Source organism: Electrophorus electricus, chromosome 15 (assembly GCF_041902795.1).
Source record: "Electrophorus electricus isolate QZ-2024a chromosome 15, ASM4190279v1, whole genome shotgun sequence".
NCBI lineage: Eukaryota > Metazoa > Chordata > Actinopteri > Gymnotiformes > Gymnotidae > Electrophorus > Electrophorus electricus.
This window is the reverse complement of record NC_137511.1, coordinates 13,648,155-13,674,279: the sequence shown is the minus strand read 5'-3', so window position 1 is coordinate 13,674,279 and position 26,125 is coordinate 13,648,155. Positions and strand designations below refer to the sequence as shown.

The 26,125-nt window shown below is 41.3% G+C and overlaps 2 protein-coding genes and 1 pseudogene across 4 annotated transcripts in view; 1 reads left to right on the top strand and 2 right to left on the bottom strand.

Moving 5' to 3' along the window:
- Positions 1 to 14,160, bottom strand: part of ptprea (protein tyrosine phosphatase receptor type Ea) — a 58,189-nt gene extending 44,029 nt beyond the window's left edge. For 2 of the 3 annotated variants that reach the window (XM_035533750.2, XM_035533749.2), the window contains exon 1: positions 13,750 to 14,156. The gene's annotated coding sequence lies outside the window, so the exon portion shown is untranslated. Of the gene's footprint in view, positions 1 to 13,749 lie in introns of all 3 variants that reach the window. The other variant, XM_035533751.2, reaches the window with a different exon arrangement.
- LOC113581991 (5S ribosomal RNA) lies at positions 3,019 to 3,137 on the bottom strand (annotated as a pseudogene).
- Positions 14,161 to 15,197: 1,037 nt separating the features above from the next.
- clrn3 (clarin 3) lies at positions 15,198 to 16,870 on the top strand. The gene is made up of 3 exons (XM_027017504.3): positions 15,198 to 15,429; positions 16,059 to 16,244; positions 16,601 to 16,870. The coding sequence occupies exons 1-3, from the start codon at positions 15,198 to 15,200 to the stop codon at positions 16,867 to 16,869; spliced, it is 687 nt and encodes a 228-aa protein (XP_026873305.3). The 3' UTR covers position 16,870.
- The last annotated feature ends 9,255 nt before the right edge of the window (positions 16,871 to 26,125 follow it).

Below are 26,125 nucleotides of genomic sequence, written 5' to 3'. Positions count from 1 at the left end.
ACGTTTATTGTTTATACGTGTTTCGTCATATCTAATAAATGTTTGTCTGCGTCGAGAGGTGTCTGTGCATCATGCTCCTTGCCCTACAGCACTCAGGCTGTCACAAACTAAACAGACATACAGTACAAAGGTGTACTCCTTTGTTTGTGGTTAAATTCAGTACTCTTTATTTGACTTGCATGGTTTAGGTGTTGCTGCATGTGCGATGATGTCACTTGCAGACATGCAGTATTTCAGTGTTGACTGCACAAGTCTGGTTGACTTCTTGCCTAATTAACATGGTGGCGTTTTCAAGCATCAGCTACATGACCGATGTTGTCCATGACTGATGAGTTAAAGCAGGACATGGAGTCGGTCGCCCTAGAGGAGGCTGTTGGCCTTCTGCACACTTCACTACAGTGCCGCTGCCAGATGCATGTCAAGGAACAAATATGAGATGGGTATCTTTAACAAGTCTCCCTCCATCCAAATGATTTCACACATCAGCGGCTCGGTGTAATTCAATTTAAGCCTTTGAAAAGGGTATCCATTTAACACAGAGAAATTAAATGTAATCAAGTTGCTTGCCGTAGCAGGGTATCATAATGAGATTCCCAGTAAAATGAAAAGGGCAGGGAATAAACTATTCCATTAGCAGCCCAGACGCCACAGGCACTCCTCCTGAAAGCCGTTATCTGCTGATGGGCTAGCCAGCACACGCTGTATGGTCTTATCATGGTTTGGCCCTTAGGCTGAAAATAAGATGAGCAAGAGAGAAAGACAGAGAAATAGAAAAACAGATAGACAGAGAGAGAGAGTTCAGGCATGTTTTGATGGACTGATAGTGTGTAAGATTCAACACCGCTGCCAGGGTCTGAATGCGGAATTCAGGATATATACACTGGTAGGAGCAGGACAGTATAGTTATTGAGTGTGTGTGTGTGTGTGTGTGTGTGTGTGTGTGTGTGTGTGTGTGTGTGTGTGTGTGTGTGTGTGTGCAGGATGATGGGGGTGTTTCCTATCCCTCAGGCAGCTTGATCTACTGGCCTGCACAGAGATGACAGAAAATCATTTGGAATCCGAGGAGCTTTGAAAGGTCACAAGTTCAATCTCTCTTACTCAGCTCCACCAAGGCCACTGTTCCTGGATCAGGATGAAGGAGGTTCCCTCACAATCCTCCTGTAATCACAGGCTATAAGAGCTTCACAATGCCTTCTGGTATTTAAAATGAGACAAAAGGAACAAGGGCAACGTAGACCACACTGACACTGGTAAGGGGTCAGCTGGTAAGGGATCATATTCAGGGTCAATATAAGCTTATCATTCCTTATTGTGCTGTATACTGCAGTGTGCTCCATCTTATATGATTTCAACAGGTACAGTGGTCTTCCTAAATAGACTTCCCAAAATCCGCATATGCATACGATTCTTTAAACTACATGTAACACCTTGGAGAAAAATAAGTCCCGCTCAGTATTTTTACTGGCTGGATTCAGAAGCTTAGTCATGGTGGAGAAATTAAGACAACCTTCAGTCAATGATAATGAAAAATGGTGCAAAGAGGGTCATGCGGCTGCTGTGAATGATTTAATCTGCTGTGTGATCAGTTAATCTCACACTTTGCCCACCCAAGTATGACAGCAAAATGACAGTGATCAATGCAAAAATGAAATATACATACGCGCACACACACACGCGCACACACTTTGTCTTCTAATTGCAGATCAATGGCCATGACCAGACACCTTGCATGCAGTCATCCCAGCGACACCCTTTCTAATGATTTGCAGTAGCTGAGGCTCAGATAACAAGATTCTGTCCCCTCCATGATTGCAGGGCAGGGGAGAGACCAGGCCAATACAGGCTGTTATTTGGGCTCCCAGAGGAGATAGTTGAACCCTTCACCGCCCAGCTCTGCACACAAAACACATCATTAAACCGGGGCTACACTAACAGCAGATAGCATATGTGGCATGTCAGACTCGAAGCAGTACGTTCAGATGCCGTCACACATGCTAAAGGCCATGCGTGGCTTTTCGTGTTGATTGAGATTCTCTGCTTAGGCGTGTAGTATGTTTTAAAGGTTTTGCAAGGCTTGCGGTGCACTCAGCTGCTGGGCAAAGCATGAGTGACAGTCAGCTGGACTCAAGTAACCACAGCCCAGTCAGTGTAGTGTGGAGCCCTGAGAGAAAATTATGTTAATCCCTGGCTTCCTAGCCTCAGAGGATTCTCCCAGAGCAACCCTTCATTCCGTGGGTCAGCTTCAGTGTGTTTCCCGGGCCAGATTAATAAGTATTCCATGAGCAGTGAACAGGGCCTTGGAGTGAACTTGTCCAAATCCTCATCGATGCACACTGGGGAGAGGCAGGACTGTGCCTATGTTATGGATACCATCTTTCCTTCTCTGTCACATCTGTAGATCAGATGTTCAACTGATAAGAACATATCTACAGTTAGTGTTAGCCAAAAGGCTCACAATTGTTGGTGCATCCAGCAATGATCATGGAAAATGTATGCAGGAATTGTCTGGGCTCCAAGTTTGGGAATTAATCTCCAGGGAATCTAATAAGTGTTTGCATGTGACTGGGGCTCTAGTATAAACCACTGAGTCATTTCACTCTGTGAATCATGTCTTGTGAATCACTTCCCATTGTGTCAGCGTGAGCAGCAAGACAAAGGAATGATAACCGGGGTAACCCCTCCTCATGGAAGTGATAGTTTGATATTAGGCAGTATAAGATCCACATCTGCTGTAGCAGCCATCAGGAATAGCTAATGTCATGAGAAAAAACGCTAATCTCCAATCAGCAGCTTTTCCTCAGACTACTGGTCTAAATAATACGAGCTACTTCACAGATTTAGGATTTTACATTCACGGAATTTAGCTGACACTTTTATTTAAAGCAACATACAATTATATCTGAGGGTTAAGCACCTTGCTCAGGGGTCCAACAATGGCAACTTTGGTGGTGGAGCTTGAACTGGTATCCTTCCAATTACAAGTTGAGTACCTTAATCACTGAACTACCACTGCCTCAAAGCTTACAGCACCTGCTATTCCCTGGCGGTCTCCCAACCAAGTACAAACCAAGCCCAAACCTGCTTAGCTCCTGAGATCAGATGAGACCAGGCGTTCTAAGACTGCTGTGGCTGTACGCAATTTTCACTTTCATAAATGTTTTCAGAAATTGTTAAGGTGTTTAAGCTCTCAGTGGTGTAAACTGTCTTGGGCATAAAGGTAGGTCATTTTAATTTATACCGTCAGTGATGGTAAGTGAAGCTGTATACCAGTAGTGAGCAAGAGATGAATCACAGCGACCTGAGCCGCAGTGTCTGAGCAGCAGCTATGGGAGTGTCCCCATCGCCACCATCCTCGCGCTGCCTCAGACACTGTGAGATCTGAGATACAGTTAATTGGGCCCATGCAAATGAAAAAAACTCTTCTATCTTGTGGGTATGAGTTATAGCAGAGGCACCAGCGGGAGCCTGCGTTTCATTTACACAGAGATACATGCACTGAAATTACACGTACCCCGCCACGGCACACACCCGGCACCCCCATACCGTCCCCTTAAACTTGGAAGGCAATGCACAATTACAGCTCCACTCATGTGGCATCATATGGCAGACAGCATGCTGCATACATTGCACCATCCTGTTTCACGCATGACAGTGAGTTGCTCCAACTTTGGGCTGCCAAAGAGGAACATACCCTACAGTGTTCCCACACACACACACACACACACACACACACACGCACACAACCACCACCACCACGTTTCTGCTCTTAAAGAGCTGACAGGCGCCATGGTGCAAGTTTTCCTGTAACAGAAGCAGAAAAGACTCCTGAAAAGCATCTGTGTCATTTGAGCACAAAGCATGCAGTTTCGAAGGCTGAGCCCCCTCCTGGCCAACGGTGGGAAGCCGATTACACAATGGCTAAAAGGGCAGGGTCACCATGGCGCTGTGTGCGGGACCTGCTACGGGGAGAGACTCGTTTTTATAGCCGGGAAGAGAGGCTGATAAAGTGGCTAACAGATACCCCACCCACAAAGCTCAACTGCTGGATTTATCATATGTGAGAGTGTTAAGGGTGTTTTCTGTAACACAGGAAATTAGATTCTGCTACATATGTTCCCTTCTTACAGATGCTTTGAACTTTTAGCCATGTAGCCCCTGTAGAAATTAAGCATATGGGCTGTGGCTGACTGACTTGTGTCTATGCGAGCTGTCTAAAGCTGTGTCCTAAAGCTGTACACTATACTTGACATTTAACCAAATCAGAGAATCATGCTGAAATCTTTAGATCTTTTTTAAGCTGTAGCTTAATTCCATCTATGGAGTTAACTCCTAAAACCTAGCTGACATTTAGCATAAAGAAAAGCTGATCGTTCTGCTGGACTCCCATGTGTTGAAGAGAGGAGACAATCTCTTACTGGATCACAAAGCACAACGGGCAGAGAAGGCCCAGAGGGGCAGAGTGGGCTTCACAAAGTCATTATCGTAGCATGGGAGGGCTCCTGTTTGCTGTACCAATGTTTATGTTCAGATCTTCTGTTCAGATAGGAGAAGGCTTCTGAAGCCAATGCAGACAAACATGCCACTAACATGTCACTAACCAATATTTCCCTTACAGTTAAAATGACAGAACAGTTATTGTAAATCAGCCAGAAGTGCAAATGAAGATAAACGTCTTCTCACTAGAGCATATTTAACATTTTGTGAGCACCAGATGTGCAGACAGAAAACATATGTTTTAAAAACATGAAACACCATCAAGCAGAGAGGAGGTGTTTTAAAAGAGTAACACACAGACGGAGGCCTGAACTCTAATCATTATGCGAGTCTGCTTTCCTCTGGCATGCTGTGGCTCCGCCCACTCCTCCAAGGCCAGGGGCGGGGCTAAACAACACACACTGGCTTTCTCCCAACCCCTACATTAACTGCCCAACAGTGTTACCCTTCAGTTCTGTGGAGGAGGAAGGGGGTGAAAAGGGCAAAGTGATCAGCAATGAGAAGATGAGGAATGTCAGCTTTTCACAAACATGCAGGAGACTTCAATTCACACTTCTGAACTGGGGCAGTTTATATAGATAACCTGTCCCTATAATCCCAACCGTTCTCATATTATTCTCATATTAAAGACCAAACCTTGACAGAAGTCAAACTCTAATTCATTTACAGAAACCGAACCATCAACACCTTCACAGTAAAGGAAATATGCATGTGGTTTGAATGTTTGGTGTTTATTTGGTGTAATATGTTTATTGTTTGCACATTCCTTGACCACATTTGGTATTTCCAGATCTCAGAGCAGTCTGATGTTATCACTGCTCGCCCTGTAAAATATTTATTTAGAGATGCTGACGTGGGACTTGGCAGTCCTCCTGCTCCTCTAATGCAGGGCTTCGCTAATCAAACCCACCTGTATCTGATGTTTAGAGCTTCCTCAGTATGTTAATGAACTGGAGCAGACCAGACTGCATAGGACTGGCGTAAACGCACACACATGCCCTGTGGCACTGCAGGAAGAGCACTTCCTAACCACAGGCTTCATTACACAAATATATTCTTCTCTGTTTTCTTTTATTGTTTTGTATGATTTGAAAAGCAAACACAGACAGTACATTAGTAATGCATGCGAATAAAAAATGACTGGCCAACTGACCTGAACAGGCTGCAATTCTCATTGCAAGGTGCTTTTCTAACACCCTTAGCATTAGATTATATGTTATGTCAAGAACTTAACCAATTCTATCTTTATGTTGCAAAGGGTTATCTGTATGTTGCAATTGTGTGAAGGCAAAGGTTATTTATGTACTGATATATTTGTCCACTTAACTAGGTCTTTTACTGAATCTGGCTGTCCAGCAGCAGGAACCAATGTTCTACACCACTATTCAGGTCTCCATCATTAAAACACACCCAGCAGGTACAGAGATTTATACAGAGAAATCCCACAAATAAACTAAGGACACAATATTTTTGGCATGGTATTTGATCCATGTAGTCATGAGAAGCAAATAAAATATTATTTCATATTATTATAATATTATTTATTATCAGTAGTTCAGTTATTATTTCAGTCCTTCTTATCTATTAGTGAAACACATTCAGAATGGAAAATATGATAGTCCACATAATATAATCTTTCACATATCCTAATTGTTAATCATTAACCCAAAAGCACATTGTAATGTTTTGTGTAAAGGAGTCAGTGTTGACCTAGGACTATGTGTTCCTGCTGTATGACGTGCCAGACTGTGAGAATTGAATACTGCAGATTGTAAGTGTGAACCAGGGGCAGGTTCTGAGGTTTTTGCTGTACATGATTTAACCCTGACCCTAATCCTAACCCATAATGCAATCAATTTGCCACAGGCTTCCTAAATGAGAGCATGGCAAAGGTTGAAGGTGAACCATTACTGCTGCTGTGTACAAGCTCCCTTAGCTGCAGTTCTCTTTGATTTCTGGCAGACATGTTATGTGATGCGAGTGATCGGAGCAGAAATGAATGCATGTGTTAGCCTGATCAGCCTCGGGACCCGTCGGCTCGCTCAGCCTCGGGATGCGTTGGCTTGGACATCCTCAAGACACATCGGCCTGGAACGCTGGCATTTTCGGGATTTCAGGACACAAAGCATGCCCGCTCCTCTGGACAGCGCCTCTAGACCTACTTCTCTCTGTGGCAGCTGACTGCATCCTTTCAGAAACAGCTCTCTGCCTCAGGCCGGTAGTTTTAAACTCTCAGTACGCTGCTCCCTGGATAGCTCTGTGGTTTTTCCATCGCTGTTTGATGCGGCTGTAAAGCGTGAATTGCAGTGCATCATGAACTGTGGTGCATGAATCTCCAGTTAGGAATGAAGATATGGGTGGAACCAGGCCTGGGCTGGACGCCTCTGAAAGTATCATTACTTCACACTCATGCAGCTGGGGATAAATAGCAGACAAGTGAAGTACTGAGTCTGAGCTTCCCTCCCTTTGTCTTATCCGTTGTAGCGCTAAACTACTGCCACCAGTGACTCTATCGGCCGCACAGGAGTGGAGATCCTCAATATACTTGTCACATCAGCGAAAAGCCCAGCATCGCTTTGGCGAGTGAAACATATGTTTCACGCTAGGAGAAGATAGAATGGCGCTACGTGCTAACTAAAGCCCCTGATGAGAAACGCTGCGACCTGAGACATACTCCGGATTGGCTAATGGGGAACACGATCAAACAACATATTTGCATGCTTTAATGCTTCATGAGTTGTAGCATAAATCATCACTGGCTGCAGTATCAAAAACTGATCAGCAAATTGCAGTAAGGAAAATGACACTTCAGGATGCATGCTCTCAGTAGTCAGGGAAGCAGATTATATCATATTCCAGTGCATAATTCTGAGAGCTGGAAATGAGAAGCTTCAGCAAAGACGTGCATCCGTTCAGGAATCTCTTGTAACAGCCAGCTTTGAACATATGCCAGTAAGGCATAAACTGTCCTCCTCACCTTCCTGCACGTGCTCGCTCGTTCTCTCTCTCTCTCTCTCTCTCTCTCTCTCTCTCTCTGTATCAGTCTCTCTCCATCACTCTCTCTTCCATTCTATTTGTGCCCATATTCTAATTTAGGAATATTCCAAAATAGGAATATTCGGAGTAGGATGCACTGGAGACAGACAGCTCAGTGAGTGAGCAAACCTTTATCCAGCGCCGGCCGCTGATGTGCTGCAAAATAACCTACAGTGCATTTGTGATGGGCAGAAAAAAAATGACTGATTTATAAATGAGGAGCAAAATGCTAACGTCAGATAAACAGCAAGAGGAAAAGTGTTAACATAATGCAGAGACTGGAAAAGCTCTTTGTCGTGAGCTGCATTGACTGTACGGAGTCGGAATTAGTCATAAGAGGCCGTAAATCACCAATGGCAGCTCCCTTGATCTTTCCCAAGGCTCAAATTGTGTTATATGATTTCAAGGGGAAAGATGAGGGGCTATAACTCAGACAATATTTCACAATGCGAAAGACATACAGGCAGCCTAATATTTACTGACATCAAAAAAATCGAAATGATACAGAGCAGCTGCAGAGCAATCATGTTTTTTTCTGTTTGATTTGAAGATATATATATATATATATATATATATATATATATATATATATATATATATATATATATATATTTGGTTTGTTTGTTTTTCATTATATGAATAACTTGTTTCTAGAAATGGACTATTTTACAGCAGTGAAGAAGTGTCTGTCTGCGTGCAACCTACAGTCCTTCCAGACCACTACTGCATGCTGGAACCTCCAATCATTCTGGTGCTGTGTGTTTGGACACACCCTTAGCTAGGCTGTACACAGCAAGAAGAAGCATCAGTATCAGAGCTTGGACATGCATAATGTCTGAGTCAGTTACTGCAATGCCCATCGCAAGTACTGTGTTTTAAATGAATTCATAAATACATGTATATGAGTATATAAAAGCAGGATACCAAAAGTGAGAAAGTGCTGCTCCATTATAAAGTCATGACAGAAAGCTTAACTGTCATGTTCTTCAACAGATTCTGCCTTTTTTGGTGTTTTTGTGTGTGCATGTGAGTGTGTGTGGGGGGGGGGGGGGTGTTAAGAGGAAGAAGTGAATAAGTAAACTGAAGATGCTCCATATTTATAGCATTATGGGTGTAGAGTCCTGCTGGTTTAAAACACAACAGACCAATGTCACTCTCAGCATGTGTGTAAAGGAAGCGTTTGTACTGGTTCAGTGCACTCCTGCTCCACCCTACTCCCCAGGGAGGAGGGTCAGAGCACTGGGTGGAGCTGAGCCTTCCAGCCAAGCTAAATGAGTACAAAAACACACACACACACACACACACCTGCCAGCACGTACAAGTTGTCACGTTTTTTGTAACACCTATCCATTTAAACTATTAAAAATATACACACAGCTGTACAGCTCAAAAACATATATGGACACAAACAAACTAAGAGCCTCTCCTCCATAGGCGATATCCAAAGTCCACAAAGGGTCACATTCCAAGTAACATTCCACATTCCCTGTCCACTTAGTCTTTACTAAATAATGCAAACCTCCCCTACACACACACTCAGAGAGACCACAGTCTCTGCAGTCTAGTGAGATCATCCTGCTATCCCATTTCAAAGGTGTAGTCGCTTGCAGCGCTCTCTCCTGCTGACGGTTAACATAACACCACACCTGAGTGTACCTCTCAGCACAGAGCACACTGTATGTAGCGTCAGAGGGATCACAGTGTGAAGATCATCCCAACTGCTGGACAAGACGCCCAGAGTGACATCAGCTCCTGTATTTGAACAATCGCCTTTGTGCTCTGACACTTCTGGGATACGAGGCCATTTAGTGCTTTGGTCTGCCACATACCACAGCGGATGGTTACCTCCTGTGAGCAACAGATATAAACATACAACAAGCATGGGTGACTAACAACATATCCATTTTCGTATATCCACAAGATTTTATTACTTAACCTCACAAAATCCCCAGACCTGTTTAAAAGCATTCCTCGTCTGAGACCATCCTGCTTTATTCTTTCCATTTTTTCAGCTTTGTAAGAAAATACAAAGCTGCCTATGTAAGAAAATACAAAGCTGAAGTATCTAAGACAAAACTATAAAAATATCACCAGTTTGTGTGTGTTTGTGTGTGTAGGTCCATATTGTTTTTGAGCAACCATTTGACATGATATCACCGGCCTTTCCCTGTCACCTCTGATTCAAACCAGATCCCCTTCCTTACACACAAACCTTAAATACAGACCTTACAGACAAACCAGATCCCCTTCCTTACACACAAACCTTAAATACAGACCTTACAGACAAACCAGATCCCCTTCCTTACACACAAACCTTAAATACAGACCTTACAGACAAACCAGATCCCCTTCCTTACACACAAACCTTAAATACAGACCTTACAGACAAACCAGATCCCCTTCCTTACACACAAACCTTAAATACAGACCTTACAGACAAACCAGATCCCCTTCCTTACACACAAACCTTAAATACAGACCTTACAGACAAACCAGATCCCCTTCCTTACACACAAACCTTAAATACAGACCTTACAGACAAACCAGATCCCCTTCCTTACACACAAACCTTAAATACAGACCTTACAGACAAACAAGATCTCCTTCCTTACACACAAACATTACCTACAGACCTTACACACAAACCAGATCCCCTTCCTTACACACAAACATTACACACAGACCTTACAGACAAACCTCTGCCAGAAAGTGGAGGAATTCCTCTCTGATTCACCCAGAAAAAGCAGAGAATTTACCAACTGTGCTTGTGCATTTTGTCATAGAAACATTTTGCTGTAGGACTTCACAAAACCCAAGTGCAATACATAAACCTACTTCTCAGAAACTACTTAAAAGTTGATTTAGAAAGATAGAGAGATAATCTGGTATAATATTCCTAAAAACATTAGGAATGGTATAATATTCCTAAAAACATTAGTAGTGTTTGCACTACTCTATAGAACAACATCAGGTTTCTCTGCAGTGATGGTTTCTCTTTAGGGATAAGTTCGTGCATGGATTCAGTCTAGGACACTGAGGGTCACTTTTGCGCTGAGACTGGAAATTGAAGGACTTTGATCTGGTTCCCCGCCTGTGTTTTATGGAACACAGGAAGTAGATCATCAGTGCTCATCACATATGTTCAGCTCTGTCCCCCTCCTGTTCTGCATGTGCATGCCATACGGCGTGCGCTTTGCTACTTCAGACATCGCATACAAATGCTACGTCTCCTTCAGACAGATGGGCTTGATATGTCAGTCACAGCTGTAGAGGAGGATCAGCCCCCAAACAGCACAGCTGTGTAACCCCACTGAACAGTTCTGAAAGAGCACCCAAGACACAGGTTCAAGATTCCCTTAGACAGCCTGTTAAAGTCCATTTTTCCATGTGTAAACCCATGAATTTGAACAGGTGAACTAAAAAGAGAACTATTATTTGAACATTTGTTGCCTAAACAAACTTCTTCTGTCCATCCCTCCTAACCAGCACACTTCTGCAGTATTTCCCCAGTGCTCGTGATGACAGGTGGCACTCAGGCCTTGCACCAGTGCACCGAGAGAGGAAGGAGGAGGCCGCAGGTAAAACAGCACAGCCGTGTTTGCACAGCTGAATGGCAACTGTGCCAAAGGCAAGCACAGAGCCTACACCCCATCCTGCACAGACCTGCACTGTCTAACCTCAGTGCCACACTTGGCCACTTGGTGTTGAGCAGTTTGAGGTCTACTGAGCATCGTGTTCTTTCTGCATGTGTTGTAACAGGAAAAGTGCACCAAAGATCACTGTTGTAGAGGGCTGGGGTTTGAGGCTGACAGCCTGCTGCTATTGTGAACAGCACTTCTTCCACTACCAGTTCATAGCATCCTCTTTGTGTGTGTGTGTGTGTGTGTGTGTGTGTGTGTGTGTGTGTGTGTGTGTGTGTGTGTGTGAGAGAGAGAAAGAGAGAGAGAGAGTGTGAGTGTAATGGATGGGGGGGTGTTCTGGCTTCCTGCTCAGAGGCAGGAAGTGACAAACTGGCCACTGTGTCTCCAGAGCTTTTTAGACAGTGTTTCCTTGCATTTCAGTGTACTGAACCAGCAAAGTCCCACCGAAAACCTTAAAGACACAGTCACACAGTGAATCATTTTACATCGTATCATACTGTATGAAATCATACTTAACTTTGCAGCTACCCACACGCACACAAACACCCACACACATCACATGGCCCAAGTGAGTACTTTCAAGGACCGAATTCCTGGAGCGCTGGAATGTGCATCGGCTATGCTTGACTAGAGAAGCAGTGTGGATGGAGAAGATCAATCGCTGAGCAGTCCTCTGACGCACTGGGTGACTGTGATTACTCCAGACCTTTGAACAGCCTTCCCAACTGAGGTTGATAACATCCTATCCTATCCTAGCACTTTCACCTCCTTTTCCCTCACTTCCGGATACTCTCTCTCTCGATTAACACTGCCACCTGACAGAGTGAGGAACACGGCAAGGAGACTTTGCCAAGCGTCATTGTCCACGTCAAAGACGTGCGAAGCAGCACCTGGTGTAATTCAGGAAGAGTCGAGCAGACTGGCGTCGCATAGGCTCTCTGCCTTGGCCGTCCTCGTAGACGCAAAACACAAATCCTTTGTTGCGGCTCTTTAAGAGCTATCGAAATCTGTGTAAAGGCTTAGACTGCAACGCCTAATTTGCAACCGCCTAGACTGCAGCCACTGTTTAACACACTGTACTGCATTTCACAGTGATCGTGGTAGACCCAGTGCAGAATATGAAGAAAAGGCCGTGTGTTCCAGTGGACCACCTAGAAGAAGGAAAAAACAATGCAAAAGAAAATCCGGCCCAAAACGCTCCTGTAGCTAACCTGAGCAGCTGAAGCAAGGTGCTATCAAGACCAAGGTCATGGGTCTCACTCTGAGGCAGCATATGCACTGTCATTACCAAGAAATATATGTAAGTTGCTCTGGATACAAGTGCAGGCCAAATGTTGTAAATGTAAAATGTTTATGCAGGTAAAGGGTTCAGAAAATAACATCTCTTGACAGTCTCTGCCATTTGATTTTGATCAATGAATATAACACTCCGCTGGAAGATTTCCAGTATGATCCTAAGAGGAGTCTTTTTGTGAGTGGTGCAAAGAAACACTTTTTTTTCTGCTTTCCTTACTGCCCTAGAGAATGTTGAGTGTTCCTGATGAGCACATCTTACCACAGTGTTATTGCCATTGTCATACCTGTTTGCTGAACTGTGCCTAGTGTAAATTATCCAACAAACTTTTTTAGATTTTGTTTTATATTTATTGATTTTAAACTATTCCTTTGTCTTCCTCAGGCAAAGACTTATTGGTGTCGTTACGGATTTACATTTCATTTTTGTAGTAAAAACCATGAAATGAAGAAAAAAAAAGTAGTACCATCACGGACGGAACACTGGAAAGCCAACTAACCTAACCGCTCACGTGAAGGGACCCGGCGCACGAGCCTTTTGGAAATCACGGCACTTCAGTCGATGTTTATATCTGCCCTGTCTGTGTACGAAACGTTTAAACAGACGGACACGCGCACGTCCTATATTACTCCCAAAGTCGCTAAGGTCTTCCCTTATAGGACCGTCCTCTGAGCAGTGTTCACGTCCTCTTTGCATAGTTTCGCGAAGCTCCTATCAGCGCTGAGCGGACACGAACCGAGCCACCTACGCGCTGTCCGGCACCGCACGGCATTCCTATCCTCCGCCTTTCCCTCGGTGGTCAGCGTGATTAAGACATGAGCCTCCTTCGCAAATAAAAAAAAAAGAGAAAAGAAAAAAAAGAGAACCAAACGACCAATGTAGCCTACACGTTTTATTGTTTAATGCCTGTTCCACTAACCCATATCCATTCACATATAAACTGCCTTATTATCGCAAGATGAAATATTCACCACCTCGATTCCACAAATGGGTTTACAATACAAGGCCTGTATTTAAAGAGTGAACAAACATCTCTCGAACGACTGTAAATCTCCTGCTGAGCTAACGTGCATGGTTTGGACTTCGCCGTGCAGTGTCCGACCTTCTCGGCTGCATTCCGAGGGGTTACACTACTCTACCTGTGCATGAGGATGACCGGGAAAAGCCCGTCTTGCGCATTTCCACACCAGTGCGCACCACTGTTACGCTTGCGAAATGACACACGATACAACGATTACCTTCCCGTCATTTAAGGAATAATTGTAGAAACGTTCAGTGCCTTACCATGCATATACGTGGAGTTAACCCGGTGCTGATTTTGAACGGCAGTTGGCACGGTCCGGTGAACGCGAGGCTACGGTGCGCCCGGGCGGGACTTGTGAATGGAGTTGCTGTTTGACGGAAAGGGACGAATTTTTGTTTATCCGCAGATGACTCCTCTGTCAGCGGTTCAGGCTTTTCTCCAGGGCTTTCTTCGCGCCAGGGAGAGGGAGCCGCCTGGCGAGCATCTCGGAAATGACATGCTCAAGATGACAGAACCCAGGGTACGTTTTAATGAGGCACGCACGAGCCTCACGGCTTGACCCTCACGACCGTGACACGAAGAGAAGAGGACAGATTTAATATGATTAATAGCATTGATTCACTCGATAAGGAAGCGGGTGCATTGGGTTTTTTTACTATGCACATTATTGTTATTGTTTGTGTTGCTGTTGTTAATGATAACAAATCATTGTAATGCTAATAATCGCATTAAAGACGTCGTGGAGTTTGGGCTCAGTAGAATATCTATGAAAGTCTGCTTTGTGGGTTGACAAGGCGCTGTAGTGCTCGTTTAAAATTGACAACTAAAAGAAGCGCCATCTACTGGATTTATTAGCACTGGTTTACACAAACGCTCCAGGCATTTTCTGATGAGGTAAATTTACAAGAGCAAAGCATATCAACACCACATTCATTCTCTCAGTCACTGATCATGGTACAAATACCTCTTCACATACCTGCTACGTGTGTTTGGTTTATCTCCATGGTGATTTATGATCGTCATGCACTTTGGACCAGCAGTGCAGTGGACTACAAGAAAGATGGCTCTAAACATTTGCATCTAACACAACGCAAATCATTTAACCTAAACATATACCTAAACATATGTTTTTAGATAAATTGTGTGAGTTCTGTCTGCATAAAAATAAAGAAATAAATCAATAATCAAGAGCCTAGCGGTGATCATAGGGCAAACAAATATGTTATTAGATTTATATACATAATTAGATTACATTACACATACATGTACATCAAAAACGTAATATATTCATTCATGTCATTCAGACACATATTAATAGAAACGATATGCTAGAGCATATTTGATTTTTCAAGAGTCACGTCATTCCCTTTTATGATGGTTTTGGTGTGCACCATAAATCCCATGACAAATCCTGTTGTTTATCGACCAAAGGTCCAATTGTTTTATTGCACTTTAGGATCGGGGAAGGGAGTGTCATTATCTTTTGGCACTGATCTGAAGCCAGTTTTCCTTTCTCAAGTCTTGCTTTTATTAGAAATAAATGAACCCCTTAAACTGCTCTCAGGTCTGAAGAACGGGACGGTATCAATGGCAACTATTTATTGCCCCACTTGCCACCTCTACACCCAGCAATTCCCTCCCTGGTCATCGGAACGGTTGCGAGTGTTCTGGGCCTTGCTGGTTGTACCGACAAGCGCGCAGCGCGACCATGCCGTCCGTTAAGAAGGTGCTGTATTTCCTCTCAAGCGCCCTGCTGAGCATCGGCGGTGTGGCTATCCTCGGCTATAGCATGTCCGCGGACTGGGTCCAGTCCACCCTGGCGTGCTTCCCCCAAAACGGTAGCATGGACGGTGGCTCTGTCACCATCCAGATGGGCCTATTTAACGGCAGCGAGGAGAAGATAGCCTGCCCCAGGTTCGACTTTATAGACAAGGTCACGGGTAAGACACTGCTCTTGGCATCTACCAAGTGAAATGACTGTATCGATGTTTTCTTTAACAAGAACAACTGCATATAAAAGTCTTGTATAAGTAGACACTACTAAAGCCTGCTAAAACAATGTGGCTATCTTAAAGACAAGGGGATGAATAAACTAATAAAAAGAGAGAGAGGATATTTCTGGCAAATATTGTTTCACAAAGAAGTAATGAAGCCTATTGTTTTATTTGAAATGATCATTTATGAAGGTACAGGCAAAATATGAAGTACACAGGTACAGATCTGATTTCTTATTTATGGCAGAGAAAAAAGGGGGAAAAAAGTTTTCTAGATACATAAATTACCTTTTCTCCATTACATTTTACAACTCAATTTCTGTACATTTTTATTCATGTAATCCCATATACATTTTCAGTTTCAGTCAAATAATATTTCACTTAAAAAGACTGTTAAACAGTATTCATTTCACTCGCTAATTATTTATCACTGAGATGAGAATATTCGGTGCAGTCATGAATAATCTTTGTTTAAATTTTAACTTCAAATCATGGGAGGGAGTGAAGTGAATAGTGCCATTTGTTCTGTTATAGTGAATATATTCAATTAAAATACATGCTGTTCTCACTTTCAGTGTTTGACAAGTTGACGACGATAGGGGGTGCTGCAATCATTTTGCATGCCCTTGTGCTTGGTCTCCTGATCATAGCTCTGGTGGGGTCTGCAGGTAGCATCCTGATCACGCTCTTCAACACTGTCAGTAACCCGTATGAAACCTACATGGGACCCATTGGACTGTTTGTCTGCAGTGGATTAAGTGGTATGAAATCAGACTCACACGCTGCATGATCTCAGCATTAAGGAGCAGAAACATTTCAACATTAACTTGACCCGTTATAAAATCATTTATATCATTGATGTGCACTCAGTTGAGGGTGGTAAGGTTTTTATTTAATGAAGTTTTAATATTTCATTAGTCCAAATACCAAATACACTCTCTATTCTCAGTCTGAAAAATGTTCAATAAATTCAACGTCAAGTAATGCTGAATTGCATAAAACTCTATGATTATGGAAGCATGTATGAATTCACACCAGCTCCATTAGGAAGCCATTTGTGATAGATTGATTTGTGATAGATTTACTTCCAACCTTTTGTGTGTGTGTGTGTGTGTAGCATCGTTGGCATTCCTGGCACTACTGCTGTACTTAGCAAACATGTTCGGAGTGAAAGTAGCACAGAAGATGGTTCAGCTGGACTCGGAGGTGGTGGTCTCGGATGAGAAGGTGACGTTCCTGGTCGGATTCTACCTGCTACTGCCGTACATCGCTGTCAGTCTGCTGGCCATTTTGCTGGTCTACCTGTATGTGCACGCTGCCTACACACAGCGGCGCGAGCAGGAGAAACCCACTGAGGACGCACCCAAGGACATCATGATGTACTAAGGTCTCAGGCCTCTGCTCATGGGACAGTGGAGGGCATCATCTGAGAGATGCTGTCATGGTAGGATGATCTGGTGGAAGAAGACAGTTCGCTGAAATATTAGAGGCACACCACATTTCCGGTTGGCATACTCATAACGTCACCAAAAGACTTACAGTACTTTGGCTTCAAGGAAAATGTATGTGTCAGATGAAATATGCTTTTGGGGCTAGGTTTGTTGCCTCATACAAATACAGTGAGTATGTTTATTAACTGTATGAATTGATCGGTCCCATGGTTACATGTATGACGATCACATCCTGAGCGTTTGATTATAACAAATGTCGTTCAAATGTTATAATAAATTAAATTAAGTAAACAATCTAGGGAGGCTAAGATAGAATTAAACTTGAAACACACTAACAGTTTAGAATTTTTTCTGCAAATATGATGTTTCTGTTTAAGTATAGGTTGTGAAATGTGTATTTAAATGTAAGCACAGGGTGTCTTCTCTATTGGTTGTTTAGCTGCACATGCACCAGTTTTCTGCTTAAAAACATGAAAATGTTTGCTACTTTACTATATGGTTATCTAATATGTGTATGTCTATATATATATATAATACTTTTTGTATTGTCTGATATATATATATATATATATATATATATATATATATATATATATATATATATATATATATATATATATATATATATATATATCTTTAGGAACCACTGTCACAATACATGGCATCCTGGACTTATTCAGTAACCAGAAGATTCCATATTGATACCTGGAGGGAAAACTGGGTTGTAGTTGAATCTTCTAGCAGGACAGTGATTCAAGGCATATTTCCAAATCGACAAAAAAAAAAGTGGTTCCATGATCACAGAGTCCAACTTTTGTCCACACCCCATGGAAGCCTCATGGGCTGAGCTGACACAGAGAGTCAGCATGTCCTGGTCTGGGACAGAGAATGCTCTAGAGACATACTGTATGCTGGAGTCCTCCTGTGTTCTATGGCTCATCAGGTGTGGTAGGAGAACACACAGTACTGTTATCTTGGCAAGGAAGGTGTAGTAAAACTTCTAAATGTGGCACCGGTGATAAATGTGACGCATGTATTTTTTGTTTGTTGGTTTTGTTGCCTCTAAAGCTATATAATTTACTCAATAGTCCTAAACATTAAAAAAAAAAAAAAAATGAAAAAAAAAGAATAATAAAGTGACATTTATCCATCTTTTTTTACTCATAATTCTTTAACAGATAAAATGTAGTTGAGCAATGTAATCTGCCCCTTGAATCTTAACCAAGCAGACTAATTACAGTGGTTCTTCCTTCAAAGAAAAATAGTTATATATCACCTCTTACAGTGTAAAGTCCAGAACTGATTTCCACCATTTAAAAACCATGTCTGTAAATATTCACCTCCATGAATGTTTCAACCTAAATTATAATTCAAAATAATGATCAACTTTGAAAATCCTTGGTGGAGGTTATGGCAGCATACTGAATGCCTTGTCAACCCAATGTTAGATTCTAGTTTAGTGCTTACATGTTATTTTGCACTGGGCTGGGTTTCTCAAAAGCATCGTAAAACAAAGATCATAGTTAAATGGTATAGCGAGAATGACACAATGAACAATAGCTTTCTCATTTAAGATGACCTTAACACTACGAAGCATTTGTAAACGATGCCCTAAACTATAGCGGTTTTTTGGCCACTAGGTGGCAGGAGTATCTCTTTGCGCTCTTCAACCACCTGACGGATCTACGTTCAGAAAAGAGAGAATGCATAGCAGTGTTTCCTCGCGTAGAATGACTGACAGGAAACACTCATGTAGAGAGCAGAAGTTTGAACCAAAAACAAAAAGAAAACAAACAAACAAACAAAAAAAACAGACAGAGCTTTGACATTCCAAAGATGTAACATGAAAGAGTATTGTAGCCTTCATTAATAAGGAAAGAAGAAGCATTCACAGGTAGAACATACGTACTCTAATCAGGCAGGGGCCTGTTTCCCAAACACTTTGTAGTGTTAAGATCATCTTAGATGAGTTAGTGCTCAGTGTACTTGCTCTATCATTTATCTGCAATCTTCATGTTACAATGATTTTGGCAAAACCAGCCTAAATAATTAAAGGAAAATGTCCCCTATAAATGCTACTGGTTTGACAGTGAAGAGAATCTAGAGCAGACCAAGGTAGGATCTTATTTATAAGTTATCATGGAAACATCTCTACTCTTGGCTAATCTATTGCTGTACCTCTCCTTTGTGGTTTATAATTGATAAACATAAAACTAGCTTTCTCAAAATAAACACAGAAGGATAGGGCATTATTTTATAGGGCCTGTGTCTGTGTCAAAAATAAGCATGAGGCAAAATGTTATGGTTTTGCTAAGATAAGATTAAGTAAAACCTATGAGGAAGCTTTCAAATGTGTCTGTGCACATAGCTTGCATACCTCTTTCTCAAATGTTAATTTAACTGATACTCAAATACTTCTTTTAAAATAATGAGATGATGATGTCCAAACAATTTCATCGCTGTGTAATTTACATCATCATTTAAATATTTACAATTTCATACTTTCAAACTTCTGTTCAGTAATATTAAAACAGCATTTGATCAAAAACCACCTTTGAGGTGGTTTGTTTGTGTGTGTGTGTGTGTGTGTGTGAGAGAGAGAGAGAGAGAGAGAGAGAGAGAGAGAGAGAGAGAGAGAGAGAGAGAGAGAGAGAGAGAGAAACTGCACTGGGACAGTTTTCATTCCCATCCAATGACCCATAACTACATCACTTACAAACCACTCACTGCTGTCTAAGGTGTCTCACACACACACGCGCACGCACACACACACGCACACACACACACACACACACACACACACACACACACACACACACACACACACACACACACACACACACACACACGTCTTTGCACAACCACTGTATCCCAAGGAATCAAAGACCTCAAAGGACACGAGAAGGCTTTAAAAAACAGGAACAACATCTTTGAAGGTGTCTGTATGTTAAAAGTGCAATTTGACTGATCTAGTTTGTGTTTATGATCTTAAAGAATATAAAGACAAAAACAAATGGTTCAGTTTCACCATTGTTGTAAAATTCATATTTAATACTGTACACAAACAATTTTACAAATCTGATCAGTTTATTAAGGCAACTTCAGAACGTTGTGAGGTTAGTCATAGTGCCAGCACAGTAAAAGCAGATTTAAATCAGTTGTTGTCATAGTGAAATTTTGCCTGGTCCACTAGGGAAATATTGGGACATTCAGCACAGTTAACAGCAGATAAGACATACACTCCCATGGTTCCACTAAAGACTTGCATTATGCACTACAGGACCATAGAAACATTCAGGCATGACTTCTCACAAATACACAGCCCACAGCACCAGTGAGAATTTCAGAAGTTTGATTTGCAATTAGTTTCAGAGTTTGAATTAGCAAATGGATGTGCATTTCTCTCTCTCTCTCTCTCTCTCTCTCTCTCTCTCTCTCTCTCTCTCTCTCTCTCTCTCTCGCTCCCCTTTCTCAGTCTTTGTTCAGATAAAGGTAGATCAGGTGGGAAGCCTAAGCTCTGGTCACTGGGAGTGTGCGATAGGATTAGAGGATGAGCTCGGTGAAACATTATGCCTCCCACCGCCTGCATCACAGAGGCCTCTAAAACACACAGCCTGTAGCTGCAGGGGATGGATGCTCTCACACACAGATAAGAACACACAGACCAAGGCTTACAGGAGTGCGCGCACACACACACACACACACACACACACACACACACACACACACACACACACACATACACATACACTAGATGCTCACTTCTTTCTCTTTTGATCCAGCTGTTTTTAAAAAAGGGGGTGTATATTTATTTGAAAATATAACTAATACTAGAACAGAAACAAAAACACCTGTATCTGAAGGTAATTTTGGACCACAATACCACAATATTACCATTAGCATAATGTATAATTAGGAACAATTCTAAGTTAACATATTGTAAGCATGGGTATGTAGGTTCCAGGGTAGGAAACATGAATCACTGTTGCTCTCTCTCAGACAGAGATTTACTAACAACTAGAAATCTATCAAAGGCTTTGGATAGCACCCTTAGGCACATAAATGTAAATGAACAAAACCAAATCTGAAATAAACTATATGTTGCAAAAACACAGAATACAAATAGAAATCATTTGCTTATTTGCTATTTGCTTATTTGCTAGTATTGTGATAACTAAATGTTGATTTCCTTGCTTGATAAATGTACTATGAAATTACTACAGGAATCTGCATCCTGTGTTAAATTGGTACCTCTGTAATTTGTAATTTCCACACTAATAATACGAATAATAGCAATACCCAGCCCACCACAAGCCACAAAAATAGCAGTCAGGTGAACAAGATACTCAAGCCCATGTATCAACAAAACACTTGGATATTTACTTATCATTCTCAGGTTTTCCATGTGCATCAGTGTTGGATGCAGAACCTGAGGAAAATGCACTCTTGCCTGTTCACACTCTCCCAGATGTATCTGGGTGCTGGACAGACAGTGAGGAACCAGGCCTTATCTGCCTCATTCATCTTAATTTGTCAGTAAAGGCAGGGGTTTGGGAGGGCGGTAGGAGAGTGGCCGTAATCGCACCCCCTGCTGCTCCATTAAGGTGTCATTCCTCTGTTAACATCAGATAAGATCTCCCACTGAAACACCTGCAGCTATTTCTCCACTTTAGCCAGTTCTCTCTCTATCATGCAGTCACACACACAAATTCAGACATGTCAAGGAGCTGACAGATTCAGGGGTGAGCACCTCAAAATCTCTGGCCAGTCAGCAGTGATGGAGAGCTCAACCTGAAAGGCTACAGAACTAAAGTGTTGCTAACTCTGTTAGCTCTGCTAACTCCCATACTTTGAGGGCAGCTCCATGATCATTTGGCCTTCTCATATTCATAGTCCTCACTATGATGATGTGCACATCAGCGCTGACCCCAGACCAGGGCACTCTGAGTCTTTGCGTTTAAAATTATCACAGGGTTACCCTGTCCCTGACAAGACCACTGTCCCCTTTGGCATGTGGTGGGAGGAGAGATGACTCCAAGTCCTGACTGCGTTTGTGATTGATTGAGTGAGTCTGAACACTTTCTCTGTACCGAGCCCCATGACAGTGCCTCTGATGGATGACGCAGGCCAGAAAGACAAGGCAAAACTGGCCAAACGAGAGTATAGTTAATTAACCCTCTGACACAGGGTGCCACAGTGTGATGTTCATGTACCCTCTGCAACACTGACCCAAATGACATGACTGAAGAGAAATGTGTTTTCCTAATGTAGATGGAGGCAGCATTGACAATTGCTTTATTTATGACTGCTCCTTCACACTGCCTGAGGTGCTAATGATATGCGGTTTAGACTGATCTCTAGTTAAACAGCCCTAACCCTCACAAGCTTATTGTTTATGCACAGCTGGAGGGAAAAGTGTGTATGTCATATTTAAAGTGTGTGAAAATGAACGTGTAAGGAATGGCTATGAACTGCCAAGACCGATGGCAGCAATATGAATGAGTTTAGGCTTTGGGTCTTTAAGAGTACTTTATCAATGGAATAGTTTTACAAACTTCTTGGGATTTCCTTGGGTGATATAGAAGCATCAGGGGCATCAAATAGAGGGCAGACTAGCCGAGTGGCGCAATGGACACCTTCTTTAACGGCTCTGTGTAAGGAAAGGCTAGTTTGTTCATAAAACATATTTTATACACAAAGTTGATGCTTTAAATATTTACATTTATGGCATTTGGCAGATGCACTTATACAGGGCAACTTATAAAAGTGCTTTGTCATTTATTCATAGAATGAGTAGACATGGATAGACATCGATGAAGGCATACGCAGTATTAAAAGATTGGTATCAATAAAATAATAATATATAAAAGATAAAGATAAAAGAAATTTAAGGCATTACAGGAAGAGGAATGAGTGCAGTATATAAGGAATTTAATCAATGGCACAAGATAACAAATGTGTATAAAAGTTTTTCAAACAGTCAAACTTGCCTCATATATGTGTGAAATTTTTAACACTTTTTTCACTGTGGCTTGTATTAACTGACACTGCTAATATGTTGAGGTCACTTTGCCTGAAACTCCTCCCACCTGTCTGAAGTTTCCGCCTTCTAGACAGGTAAACGTATGAGGCAATCTGGCTTGAATCCACAAGTTTTTTAGCAAAGGGTTGGCATCTTATGACAGAATTAAGGGATAACATCTTATGACATTTTAGATGCCTGACGTGTGGCATTTATATTTGTTATTCTAATTGTTTTTTGTTCTTTCAAAAATTACCATTGTTACCAGATTACCATCTGTATTGTTTAGATGAGTTATCTTCAATAACCATGGCATCTGCTACTGCTAACTTTACAGTGTGGAATGTCCTGGTGTGCTTTTCAAGTTGTGTTTGCTATAGTATTTATGAATTAGGTGTCCAGTTCATAAAGGGAATTGTTAAAGGTGGCATTCCTTTTGAATCCGGCAAAAGATAACTTTGCAGTATGTATTGTGGGGCTACCTCAACCTTATTACCTATGAAATGAAAATGAAAATAAAACACTGCTCAGTGTTCAGAAGAACTGCTGTGATGTGATTGACTCGTAGCATCACAGGTGGGTTCAGTCCTTAGATCTTACCTCATCATCTCATCTGGCTTTGTCTCCTCACCCCTCCGACTGACTGGGAGAGCACCAGCTGGGAGCATGTGAAGGAAACCCAACACCAGTTCTCAGGGCCTTGGCATGCTTTCCCTGCTTATGTTCTTTAGTGCTCATGGTTCAACGATGCTCCCTGAAAGGTTTTGCTGGTGACTGTGAAGGTGCATGGTATAGGCTAAGAGCCAGCTATCTCTCAGGACCAAGAGTAATGACCTGTTCTGGAAATAGCAATTTGTATGACATTTTATTGGACAATTGCAGAAAATAAGTGGCAATAACTGAATTTATATTTTTTAATTTTCAACCCCTTTCCCCCAAAAGCCTTACTTATCCAATCTGTTTTATTTCATTCGATAAACATGGTGGCAGTAAGCATAAGAGTGCAGCTTGCCACACACTGGGTACAATTTTTTTGGTATCCTGTTTTTTTCTCTTTGCATGTCTGGTTTTGACAAACGTTAGCCTGCTGTTTAATTTAAATAAAAGTGCCAAATATGTTTAACAATGAAGTGATGTGTGCCATGTACTTTGGCCCATTGTACTGTAAATGTGGTGTAAGTCACAGGGGATAAACAGGTGAAATATGCTTAAACATATTGTATTTTATAGCCCACTATTTTAGTTTTTTAATGTTGGATATTATATAATATATATGAGCATGTTATGTAATATTTAGAAACATCTAACGCCATTTTGTTTACATCACTTCAAATCCTAGAATCTAATAATCACCTTGAGGTAAACATAATATGAAATGTTAAGGTGAAATGTTGTTTAAGGATGAAAGTAAGTAAAAGTTTAAAGTCCATTAAAGTAAAAATCAAATAAATCACAATTTCTCAAAAGTGTTTTAATGTAGCTATAGTAGTGGAGTACTTGTACTGAAATTACAGCCATTTACCAAAACCATTTACCATTTACCACCAGCCATTTTACCAAACAGATCACAAAACCCAAAAAGATTTTTCTAAAAGGTAAAAGACTACATTGAAAAACAAATTCCCTATTCAAGGTATGTTCCAGTATCTGAATATCTACTCAGGGCTGGCTTTCACGATTCACTTACCCTGAACCATTCATCCTCCTGCTATCATTCAAATGCCCTGCTGATGCCCTTACAAAAAAGTTTATTTAAGTGTATTATTGTTTTATATACTTTTTAAAAACTAAAATAAGTGAGTATATTTACAGTTTACTTTTTATGCACCTATTGGAGATATATTATACAAAATGATACTTAAGTATATTTGGCACATACTGACAAGTACACAGAAAAGTTTAAGTATATTTGGCCTATACTTGTATTTCTACTTGCATATACTTGGTTGATAAAGTATACAGAAAAGCCTAAGTAAAATACTTGTATGAGATATACTTGCCTTATAAATAAAGATTACTTATATCAGGCTTGTAGTTTCTGGTGGAATAATTCAACTGAACATGGCATAACAGTGTTATTAAACCACATAGAAACAGATTTGGCTGATTTTATTCAGCGTTCTTCCAATTGTGCGATATTGTGAGAATATTGGTTGGAAATTTTTGAATCATAAAGATCTGAATCCTGAGTATGTCTTGTGAATTTTAGATGTGCGAACTGTAAAAATAAATAAATAAATAATTTAAGAGTAGAAAATTACTTTTTACAGTACAATTCAATTCTCAATTAAAATTGACAGAAATGACAGTAAATTCAAAATGAAGCAGTGCATTGAGGGTAGGTAAAGGCACAACAATCACTCTCACTTCATCACAAACTTTCATCTGGGTTTTTTTGTCCTGTTCATTATTGCACTGGCATTTCTGTAGTAATGTTCTAGATTATTTTCCATATTTAAATAAAAAATGTAAAAATACAATATATAATTGAAATTAATAATACCAACCAACATTGCTAGCTAAACTGGTTGACTAGCTTCATCCAGTCATTATCTGTTTATGTCAACGTTGCGAGCTAGCTACAGTTACTTTCTAACTTAAGCAGTGTTTTCAAATGTATGCACTAATTAGCTAGCTAAATACAGCTACAGAAAAAGTAGCTATCTTAGCTATCTAAGGCTAGGTTATTAGCTAATAAAATGACAGACTGAACAAAACCAAAAAAAGAACAGGCTACCATAGTAGCTGAGTCAGTGATAAAGAATTACTGAAATTATGGGGTTATGCTATTATGTCAGAGGAACAACTTCACATGTGAAAATAAGAAAAATTGACGCAAGGAATTAGCTTCACCAGCTAATTCTGAGAACAACGGACCTCTTGGTTGTAAACAAGGTAAATCTACACCTGAATGCCTAGACACCAACTATAAATTTGGTTTTTAGATATTCATTTTAGATATGTTATTTTCTCTGATGAAGCCCCCTTCAGACTGTTTGGGACATCTGGACAAATGATTGTCGGGAGAAGGAAAGGTGAGTGCTACCATGAGTCCTGTGTCATGCCAACAGTGAGGCATCCTGAGACCATTCATGTGTGGGGTTGCTTCTCATCCAAAGGAGTGGGTTTGCTCAAACCTTTTCCTAAGAACACTGCCATAAATAAAGAA

What these genes read in the sequence shown, in the direction of transcription:
- clrn3 (XM_027017504.3), top strand. Translation starts at nt 15,198, where the DNA reads ATGCCGTCCGTTAAGAAGGTGCTGTATTTCCTCTCAAGCGCCCTGCTG. An exon ending in CTTTATAGACAAGGTCACGG is followed by an intron (nt 15,430 to 16,058) that starts GTAAGACACTGC and finishes TCTCACTTTCAG; the next exon opens with TGTTTGACAAGTTGACGACG. An exon ending in TGTCTGCAGTGGATTAAGTG is followed by an intron (nt 16,245 to 16,600) that starts GTATGAAATCAG and finishes GTGTGTGTGTAG; the next exon opens with CATCGTTGGCATTCCTGGCA.